The 11,321-nt window shown below is 38.6% G+C and overlaps 1 protein-coding gene across 2 annotated transcripts in view; it reads left to right on the top strand.

The window, feature by feature from the left end:
* PTPRN2 (protein tyrosine phosphatase, receptor type N2) overlaps positions 1–11,321 on the top strand; it is a 583,516-nt gene that overhangs the window by 168,866 nt on the left and 403,329 nt on the right. For both annotated transcript variants that reach the window (XM_017728914.1, XM_017728913.1), the window contains exon 6: positions 10,650–11,124. In XM_017728914.1, the coding sequence (XP_017584403.1) occupies positions 10,650–11,124 (475 nt within the window). The remainder of the gene's footprint in view (positions 1–10,649; positions 11,125–11,321) is intronic.

Below are 11,321 nucleotides of genomic sequence, written 5' to 3'. Positions count from 1 at the left end.
CTGTTGGGGAATAGGAGACACAGCACTGCTCTGGTTGCTTTGATACCTTACGTGCCGTGAAGTGTAGCTTCAAGTGAATCCTTCAGAAATTTAGTGCTTCTTGACAGACTTCCTGAGTGGATTCAGATTCCAAGCCCAACATCAGAGGTCTCTGGCCAAATGTAAAACAAAGGAAGATAAAAGGCAAAGAGTTTTTAAAATATTCCTTATACTCTGAAATGTTATTTTGTATCTTAACATTGATACATTTTGCAGCCTTTCAGTCTTCGGTTGCCCTACAGTCTTCCACTTGTATTATCAGAATAAAACTGTACAGAGCTTCAAAACTACTGTAAAGACATCACACATATAGTTATGCAGAACGTTGTAAAATAAAACATCACAGAACTTAAAGCAGGTAACTCTTTTCCTATTTCCCTCATTCAAACAACTGTCAGCTTGAGGCATGATCCAACAGTAACAGGAATAATTTAAGTAAACTTAAATCATGTGATTGACCTAAATTCCTATGATGTTTACCATTTACTGCAAGAGCTTCTTTGAGTGATTTTTGAATCACTTGAAGTTCATCACAAACTTAAAATTATTTCTCAGTATTTAGGCAGTATCTACTGCAGGCTGTAATCTAGCCAGCTGATAATGACTCTGCCAGGGAATAAATAGCAGCAAATCAGAAGTTTGGTAGGTCTGTTTCCCGAGGATTACAGTTGTAAAGAACATTTCACTTTACTTCAGCTGAAAAGAGTTGTTCAGGAAATGGGCACTTGGTGGCATTTGTTACTTAAGCATTAGCTAGTGGGATTTTGTGTTTGGTTTTCTTGGTCTTCTCCCCCCCACACACTTGGGCTTTATGTGAAAGTTTTACCATTCACAAAATGCTGAATTATCAGGCTTTGTGATCCCTTTCTACCAAACCTGGATGTAGTATGTGTCATGGTTTAGCATAGTTTGGGTTTTTCGTTAAGAAGGGCTTCATCAGCCACCACAAAACCCAAACTATGCTAAACCATATAAGTATGGAAAATAAAACATAGCCAGGCACACATTGTAATGAGAATTGGTTTGTCTTAGCTACAGAGGCAAGAAATGCAGAGGCTTCAAATCATGTGTGAATTGCCCTGCCCTTCTCCCCTCCAGCTGGAACAAATGCCTCTCATATCAAAACACCCAAACCCCTGAAAAACCCACTACATGGTTGACATTTCTACAGAAACTGAGGCTCAGGGTTTTGTTGGGTTTGAATAATTAGCAGGTAGCTGGTATTGCTTAAGCTCAGAGGCTGTAAAGGAGAACTTGCTGGCTTTGCTGCTGGTCTGTATGCCTGTATTCGAGAGATTTCAATTGTGCTGCTTTCATCTGACCGAGAAAATTTTTTAATTTTCACAGAAAGAGAGCTTATTTGAAACCTGACCCAAGTGTACTTCCTGCTGGACAGGCTGCAGGAATAAGGAAGTTGCCATCACACTTGTGCTGTGGCTGTATTTCTTCTTGCAGAGGTCTCTGTTCTGTGGTTTGGGTTTTATGGCCAGAAGATTCATGGAATTACTTTTTCTCCTTTCCCCTGACCTGGCCCCTTAGGGCTTCAGACAGAGTGGGTCCTACCTGCTGCTGAGGTCTTTCCCAGGCCAATGTGCCTTTTAGGCCCTTGTAGGTAAGACTGGGGGAAAGAGAAAATTATGTCAGATACATTATGGAATTTCCTGAATTTTCTGTTGTTTCTGTTTCTTTGTGTTTTAGTTACATTCATTTTCATGGGAAACTTGTATAGATATTGTAATTACAGAAATCTCCATGTCTTAGGTATTCTTATGAATTTTAAAGCAAAGATTTCTGGGGAAAAACACCCAGGATCTTTACATCAAAGAACTGGCTAATAAAGGCCTTTTCAGAATCATGAAGGGGAAAAGAAACAAATAAAGTGACTGGTTAGTGCCAGAGAGTTGTGGCTCAGCAGTGCAGTGCTGCTGAAAGGGGAGAAGTTGCAAGTAAAAACTCATGTAAATTATATAAAATAAAAATTCATATATTTTCTGGCCTAAAAAAATCAATTGTTTGAATCTTTGTAATTGATCACCAAAAGAACTAATGTGTGTGATAGTTATTTAAAAGGATTATTATTTATTTTAGAGAATCTGAGTGCATGAGTGCTCAAAGATGTACTCTGAGCTTATCTGCAAATAATAATTACTGTGATTAACTAGTAAGAAATTACTTAGTCATTGCACATTTTAACCTGGAGCTTTAATTCAAAAAAGCAGCACCCTTATTTATCTAACACTGATTTAAATACAGGACTGAATGAAGTTCATCAGAATGTTGATGAAAAGTGAAAAAACATCCTGCAGTGTATACATTTAAACTCTATTTATATAAGTGTAAAATTTAATATTTCATATATAAGGGATTATGTATAAAAAATGTAATTCAGCTGTGCTTGAACACTTTCATAAAAATACTTCTGAAATAATTGATAAAGGAATGTCTCCTTGAAGCTACAGAATTGCCAATACTCTCTATTGGCATGCTTAAGCAGTGATATCTGAATTTCCCAAGCATTGGTGTATTCATTTACCTAAAGCCATTACAAAGTAGGGAAGAACTAATGCCCCTACTTCACAGACAGATTAGACAGATTTTCTGAGGCCATGCAATAGTTTTTTGGTAAAGTGTAGACTAAAAGTTAAGCCTCAAATCCCAGAAAAGTATTTCATCTTTCAGATCATTCTCCTCTCCACAGCTCTTTATAGCAGAATAGAAACATTAAATCCTCCTTAAAAAAAAAGCTAACAAACACACATAAACACAACCCCTCCCCTCCAAACAAACAGACAAAAAAACCCCAAAACTCCAAAACCAAACTAAAACAGCCCCAAAACCCAACAAACAAACCCCCATAAGCACTGGAGCAGAAACAGTTGTCTGTATTGGTGCGCGTTGGCCTAAACTGATTCCATGATCAATGGAGGGAAAAAGAGAATTTTCAGGTTGTGATCCATCTATTCTAATTAAAGTATATAAAATGAGAGCCTGTAATTTCCATCCTCTTGGCCATTCTGCAGGAGTCTGCTGTAGATTGCAATTTTTTTCTGGAAGGACTGGTACCTACTCATTTAAAGCTCTAACAGAATCATGGCTACAAAGCCAAGTAAAATTGCAGTCATGTTGTTTGTGGCATAAATACAGAGTCTGGTGATCTAACGTGACTTGTGATTTATTTTTTGAACTAATAATTTGGCAAAGGAGCATTCTAGTGCTAGTATCATGCTCAAGTCTTAGACCTAACTCCTGCTTTTACCTACAACCCATCAGTTTATGCAGGATGTAATGACAGAATTTCAACATCTAACATAGAAGCCATCATTTCCCTTATCACACAGGTGTCTTGTAAGGATTAATTATTTTTTCAATTATTAGAAGATACAAGTGCCATGGAAATGTTATTATAAATGATCTGTGTCAAAGTCTGGAGTCTTATTTAAAAGGGCAGTTAATTAATTTCTAGTAATTCCCAGATGAAACATAGATTGATATTTTTAAAATCTCACATACTGACTGTATAATAAGATTTGGTTCTTTTTCAGATCCTTCCCTTCAAAATCAACTCTCTTTTCCAAATACCATGTGTTTGGAATTAATTTCTGTAATTTTTCCTGCAAGTTTGCTGTTTGTCTTCCAAATATTTACTCCCAGAACTTCAGTTCACTGCAATCAGTAAATAAAAGATGATGGGGCTGATACAAATTTTAAAGTGCATTCCATTTTTATTTTTCCATCATACTTATCAAATGAGAGAGCAGGGCTCATAGAAATTTAAACTTACTTTGTCTACCTTTGTGTGAGTGTATTGATGTAGACATTTCAGGACAGTGGAATAACATTTTTTTTTTTTTTAATGGAGGGAAAAGACCTCAGCTGACCTCAAGCAGCTGTCCAGCAAATGGAAGGTTGCTTTCAATGGGATTGTAAAGCAATGTTGTGGACATCAATCCTGCAGAACTCTATTCACTTGCATTTCTTAGGTTAAAAGTATTTTCTAGATTCGTGTGTTGGAGTTATAAATATATTGAATTGGTGCTAATGTGCTCAACTTTTGGCAGATGAAGATCATCATGTTTCTAAGAAAATCATCTTTAGATAATGACATAGCTTTATATACCAGCATATGCCTACAGAAAATGTGTTTAAACATCATTCACTGAAACCTCGAGTAACAGACTTATTGGCATATGAGCAAAATGTTCTCAGGCAAGGGAAGCTGATACACCCTGGTAGATCTATCAGCACTGATCACCCCGCTGCACAATTTCTGCCATCACTGGAGGTTGGCTGTCACTCTTTTGTTCCTGCTGGTAATGTCAAGGAGCTTCTGACAGCGGTAAAGATGCCCCAAATCTTGTGTCCCCATGTCTAGGCAACAGCCAAGTGGAGCAGGTACTGCCAGTAGGCACCACAGGACACAAGGTACAGAACAGAGCTTCCCACCCTGGAGATTCATTAGAAATTGAGTTTGTTGAGTAGACAGGACAGACACAAGACATGGTCAGACAAGTGTATTGGTCAGTCTGCTTACATGCTACCAGTCCCTACTACTCCTTTTTCCTAAACATCCCATAGTATGCCTTGGACAATGACAAGATGGCACCCATAAGGAGTCCTGCATCCCATAAGGAGTCCCACACCCCTGCAGACATGAACCCCTTTCAATCTGCAGGGTGATCCAGAGAGCTTCTCCCATCAACCGTCTGGTGGGTGGCACTCCTGGACATGATGGCTGATGGCTCAGTGTGATGGCCCTGGATGGAGCCAGGGCAGGGGCCCCTTGGCATTGATCAGGTTATTTGGGGTCATCCACCTTTCATTTTTCTCCATGTGTTTTATCCTTTATGTGTGGAGAAAAGCCAGGTTATCATATATCCCAATGTGTAAAATTGACCTTTTTTGTTTATGATGAGCTAATGGTGAATGCTGAGGAAGGACCACCCAGAACTCCTTTTGCACCAAAGGAAATGTTGTTTTGACCCATAGAATGGAAATGTGTCAGAAACAAAGAGAAAAACCAGCAGTTAGTTATGAAAACTAAAGATGATAAGTTACATCAACTGACAATAAAAATTATCCATGTGGGAGAGTCTGTTGTAGATGAAGGGTAGGCAAGCAGATATGATCATTCCAAAGAAGGTCAAGAATGGCTGGGAACACTTGAGACTTAAAAGTGATTTTTTAAAATAGTAACTTATACATGAAAGAAGCCAGCGTATTTGTCCTCTCTTTTCCTTTTTTCCTTTTTTCTTTTTTGAGGGTTGTTTTGTTTAAGAGTGGAAGCCAAATCTCTGAAATCAACTGAAATTACAGCAGTAGAGTTTATTGAATGCTGTGGAGTCAGAGCCTGGACAGTCCTGTTGCACTGTGGTTTCACAACAAGGATTAGGGAACAAAGTCATCAAAGTTTTGACCAAAGCAGACTCTGAAGCCTCCTTTTGCTTGATCAAGTTTTTGACAGTGCAAACTACAGGATGTTGTTTAACAATCTCTGCCACCTTCTCTGATTTAGTTCTTAAATGGTTTCAAAGCTACTGTATTTTGCAGAAAGAAAATATAAGACAGTTGCAGAAAATTATTGAAATAGTAGGTCAGGTGAGATGACTGAAATGGTGCCTGTTGCCTTCAGCCTGTGAATCTGTGGATAGGCCATGGCCTGATGCTATCCCACCATTGCACGAAGCACTGGTTTGGCCTCTTTACCATCTTCTGGATTCTGAATTAGTCTTCCAAATTCTTGGGGTTTGTGCATGATGTAATATCATTATAGTTAGTGAAAAGGTCATTATCAGCTCATAGAAAAAGCTTTTGCTCCATGATTACTCAGAAAATTGAAAACTTTCATTGGCTGTAGTTGTTATTTTCAGACAAAGCTAACACTGAATTTGGTGCAGAGCATGTAAGGTCATGTCTACAGCACACAGAGCTTGTGAAGGGAATTCTCCCCTTTCAGCTTGAACCTGGCTGGAAGCCTGCTGAGATATCCTGACAGGACAGCACTGTGTGGGCACAGCAGCTCACCAGCTGAAAGAATTAAGGCTTCTTTGTTATAGGACTTGCTACTTTACCTGTGATGCTCTGAGGACAGAGCTGTGCTGCTTTCTCAGTCCCATCCCAGGGATTTCATGCTGTCATCCATGCCATGACACCCATGTGGCCCACAGGTTTCATTGCTGGGTGGATTTCTCTCAATTTAAAGTTAAACCGAGTCATACAAATTCACAGTCTACCCTTTGATTTAGCAATCAGGCAGTGCCACTTGTGCTGGTGTTTGTTTTGGGGGTTCACATGAGTTCATGTATCTCCCATGTAGGGAGTTTGCATGGGGCAAGTCTGTGTGAGTCACAGAGCATCTAGACTGTGTCTGGTACAAAAGCTAAACTTCTTTCACTCCACACTGTGAGTTAAGGTATGAGGTAATTTCATTTCTGTGAGTCTTTGGAAAATGTTATTTTATCCCACCATGTGTAAAGATGGGCCTTCCAGTGTTTGTTGTGGTTTTATTTTCTAATTTCAGAGACCATAATGTCAATATCTCAAATAGGCACAGTAAATTAAGGGTTGTAGGTGGAATCATGCTCCAACCAAATTTAGGTGGTAGCAAACATGGATTAATATCTGCAAATGCATCAAACAGAAAAACATAAATGAAATTGAGGGTAGAAGATTTCTTCTTTATGCATTTCTAAGGGATTTTTTTGTTAGCTCTATATGCCTTCAAGGTTTAGCAAATGTATGTGCAGGAAAGGAAGTATTTTGTCATAAATTGGATTCCATTCTTTCTGCACTTGGGATAAAATATTCAAGTCAATCTACCCTTTAGTGGATAAATTGAACAGCATTGTGTTGTAAGTATCTAATCCTGCACCTCTCTTTTAATTTGTTTGGTTTTTTTAATAATACATGTAGTCCATAGACTTTTGCATACCGTGTCTGCAGAGTGTAATTTAATGTGCCCTTCTGTGAACTTTCATGCAGAAAATGTCAGTTAGTTACATACCTAAACCATACAAGACATTGCCCTAACAATTCCATCTTCAGAAAGGTTAGTGTGTGTGGATTTTTTGTAATGTGCGAATTATTGAGATAGCTTATTTGAAAGGTGGTGAAGGAGAGGAAAATCCTGTGCAGATGGAGAAATGAGATTTTTTTAAAACTGAGGGTTTTAGCAGTTCGGAGTGCTTTTCAAAGGCTTTGTATCAGTGACATGAGATAATTGAACAATATTTTACTGATTAAAAAATGAAATGTTCCTGATAGTAACAGAGGCTTTTGTTTCAAGCCTACTCAATGTAAATCATCTATATGGTAACTAGAGCATTCTTTATTTTTTCACATTTCAATTAATGTTTGTTTGGGGTGGAGTTTTTTGTTCTACTACTGGCAGTACTTCATATGAATCCAGTGTAATCAATCCAGAAATGTATTTTCTTTTAAAAATTTCCAGCTCCATGTTTCCCTCTGCTTCTTCATAATGTTCAAATTCTCCAAAGGCACCAACATGGGAATTTACATTCTTTTCAATAACCATGGATTATGCCATTTAACTTTGACATTAATCAAACTAGCAATGTCCGTGTTCAGGAATTTAGCTTGCAAAACCCACTTCAGATAAGATAATCAAAGTGCTCTGCAATTGTTATTAATAACTTGAGATGTAAATTGTCACTGGATTCTAAATTACATATTACTGATATTTTTGTCCTGTATTTTTCTGTAAAAATTAGATTTTTTTTTTCCCATACCACTTAGGCAAACCCATAGTTTAGGATTGTATTTATCTGTGCTGCAATTTTACTTGGATTTCGCCTTGCATATGTCAGGTGACACATATACTTTGGGTGTTTTGTTTGAGATGGGGGCAGCAAGGAAGGGGATTTCTTTTCTCCTGCAAGTGCAGGATTGCCATACAGCTGTGAGACCCCTTTAATTAAGTCAGAGTAAGCTACATCAGATGGGCTGCTATCTGAATGAAGACAGCTGAACTGTCAGTGCTCTGCTTTAATTAGAACTTTTAGTATTTCAGCCCTAACTGCCCAAAGTGTGACCTGTCAAGCTGCTGAGAGGCTGCCCCTTCCTGATAGAGGTGCAGCTCTGAGCCCAGGACTGGCACACACTTATATCCAATTTGTGCACAGTCACTTGGTGGGTTAGTGGTCTTTTCTTTGTTGATGTGCTCGTTGTCTGCAAGAACAGAAAGTCACTGGCCTGTTAATATTAAAGGTTATTTGGACTTGTTAAATAGCTCATCAAAAGCCAGCCCACATCTCCTGACCCTAATCTTTCACATGGTTTGAGACTGTCCAGCAGTTTCTTCCCCTCTAACACTTACTGGTAAAGCTTAAGAGGCAAAAGAGAGAGCCGGATATGGGACATAGATCCAAATTTGGGTGCATTTACCCAAGCTGGATTGAGCAATTTCATGTCTTTCCATGACTGAATGGGGAATGTCCTCTTCCCCCTGTCATGTTTCTCCCTTTCACAGCTCCCTGTTCTTCCTTCCCTTGAGCTGAAAAGGTCCTCTGGAAGGCAGCAAGGCAGAGAGAACAGGAGTGGGAAAGACAGATGGCAGCTTATGTGAATTCTCAGTGAGTTGCTTGGGATGTCCTGGGTTGCTTTGTGTCATCCTCTGCAGTTCCTCCTCACTCTGGTGTATCATCAGAGAGTTAATTACCCCAGGCAAAGACCTGTTGAAATAGGTAGATAAATGCATCTGGCTGGAAGTTTTTCACATTTAGGCTTTGCTATTAAGCATGTAAACAGTGTTCAGCTTGCATTTTGACAACTGGCTCCCCCTTGGAGCTGATCAGAGCAGTGCCTACCCTGCAGCTGGAGCACTGAACCAGAGCTGCACTGCTGCTGTTTGAAACAGTTCCCAGGGGACACTAAAATATTTCATACACAAAGCTGCTTGATCTCTAGCTCTATATTCTTTGACACTGCCTTACTGTAGCCCAGTTTCTTGGCTTTCACAAGGCACATTTCTATGTTAAAGTCCAGCTGCAGAAATCCAAAGCCTTGCATTGGTAGATCACAAGCCAAAGCGGCCAAAGTGCCTTTTGTCTCTGTAATAAAATTGCCTGTAGCATAATTCTATTTAAATCATGACGTGGAACCATAGAACTAACCTCTTCAATCATTTCTTAAGGGGAGGAAGGCCCTCTTGGAGAGAAGGGTATATAAATATGTGTTGTGAAATCCACTGACTGATATCAGAAGAAATAGAATTATTCAGATGGACAGCAAAATTATTTTCCAAAAATTAAGACCTAGATAAAATTTAAAATTATTTCTTCATCTCTGGAGGAGTTTATCAATCTTACTTATTTTGTTTTTACAAAGTACATTAGCAAATACATAAAAAATGTTTTTTCTGTCTGAATCCTTCTAATTGCTCTCCTCTGGAGTGTATAGTCTCTTCACTCCCTCTGTGTTTTGCAACTCTCTGTCCTAAATCATTATGTCATCAGTGCACAGGGACACCAGTGATTCACTATAATTTATAGCAGTGAGAGCTGAAATAGTCTCTGTCCTAAGTTTGCCACATTGTATGTAGTTTGTGGTACAGTTTAACCAAGAAAGCACAGCTGGAGCAGCAGGATCTGTCCTGCAACACACATACAGCATGGGATGCAACTTCAGCAAAGTGTCCTGAGACAATTATAAACAAAGAGTCTAATTGGCATGATTCTGGATATAAGTAAACCTCTCAGTTCAAAGTTGTATTTAGCAAGAAGTAAAGGAAAATTATTTTTGAAATTATTAAGGAGGATGGAAGTGGGTTTTTAAAAAACCAAGAAGTCCTGCCTGCAGGTTGTGATCATAGCAAAAATGTTTCTAGGATTAAATCATAGTAAAAAGAATGTCCATCTGGTGTGTCCATGAAGATATGAAACTGAAAATAGAAAACTGGACTGCAAGACCACCTTTCCACTTTTTATTCCCCAGCACTTTTTCAATAAAAATGTGGGTTTAGCTTGATTGGCATGTTTTCCACATTCTTGTTTAATTTGCTTTGTTGTTTTTCCATAAAATAATTATTTATTTTAAAAAATTAAAAGGTTGTTTATACTTTTTTTCATAGTGTCAGATGATATATTGATTAGAGATTTAATTTAGTGGAAAAAAATGTTCTCATTTAAAATAGAACAAAGAATTTAATGTATGCAAAAATTGTTTTACTTACTTGATGTTCTTTTAAAAATGACATTTTTAATTTGACATGCTAGTTTTTGGTAAGTAATCTGAAGAATAGTTATTCTCAAAGGTTAAGTAAAAACCGAAGGGAAAGTGTATTTATCAAATTTTCTTTGTCTCACTAAATACAAATAGTGCATACATAGTTAACATTGAGTTGTATTATTCTCTATCTAATCTCTTTCTCTTGCTTTTCAATAATTTAATAAACTGGGTTTTTGCACAGAAGTGGTAGTGCCTCTTTGAAGCACGCTTAACAGTTTGAGGTTTGCAGTCGACATTTGCATTATGGGTTCCAATTATTGCTTTCTGGGTTGGTAAAGCACTAAGGGTTAAGCCTCAGATCCCAGCACAACAATAATTACAAAGCAATACTGATCCCTTTCCTTTTTTCCACCTTCTGCTCTCTCTAGAGCTACATCTACAATGATCCTGTGAGGTACTACATGAGGCAAAACCCCAAAGAGCGATTGCTTCCTTTGGCACAGGCATCCAAATCCCATCAGGAATCCTCTGAGAATCCCCACGGGAGGACCCTCAGCCAGCGCCAGCCAGACCAGCTCTTGCCAGAGTCGGGAATGGGGCTCGGCCAAAAGAGCCTGATGGCCGCACTGCACTCCTACATCACCCAGAACCTGTCGGCACAGAGCAGTGATAAAAGCCCTCACAGCAGGACTAAAGGGTCTCAGGCTTATGCTGAGAGATTGTATTCTACACAGGTCAGTCCTTTTGATGGAACTTTTTCCAAAGGAAAAGCAGAAGATTTCAAAGTGAAGAAGCCGCTCCAGCCAAGGCCTGTGCCTGGAGTGCTGAGGGCAACCCCTGAGATGCTGAGTCATAAATCTGCTTCCCAGGATAATCCAAAGGACCCTCTGAGCATTGTGGATGGTAAAGTTGATATTTACTTATTTTTTCTTATCTGAACTTTCCCTCATGTTTACTGAGCGTTTTTGAGAAAAAGAAAATAAAATTAGACATTTGATATATCTCCTACTATTGGCATATTTATATCTACCATAACACAGTAATAATGTTCACCATTCCAACTACTCTTTCCATGCACACGTCTACCACCATTACACAGC

The sequence above is a fragment of the Corvus brachyrhynchos genome, unplaced genomic scaffold, assembly GCF_000691975.1.
Source record: "Corvus brachyrhynchos isolate BGI_N302 unplaced genomic scaffold, ASM69197v1 scaffold52, whole genome shotgun sequence".
Classification (NCBI taxonomy): domain Eukaryota; kingdom Metazoa; phylum Chordata; class Aves; order Passeriformes; family Corvidae; genus Corvus; species Corvus brachyrhynchos.
This window is presented reverse-complemented; position numbering and strand designations above follow the sequence as displayed.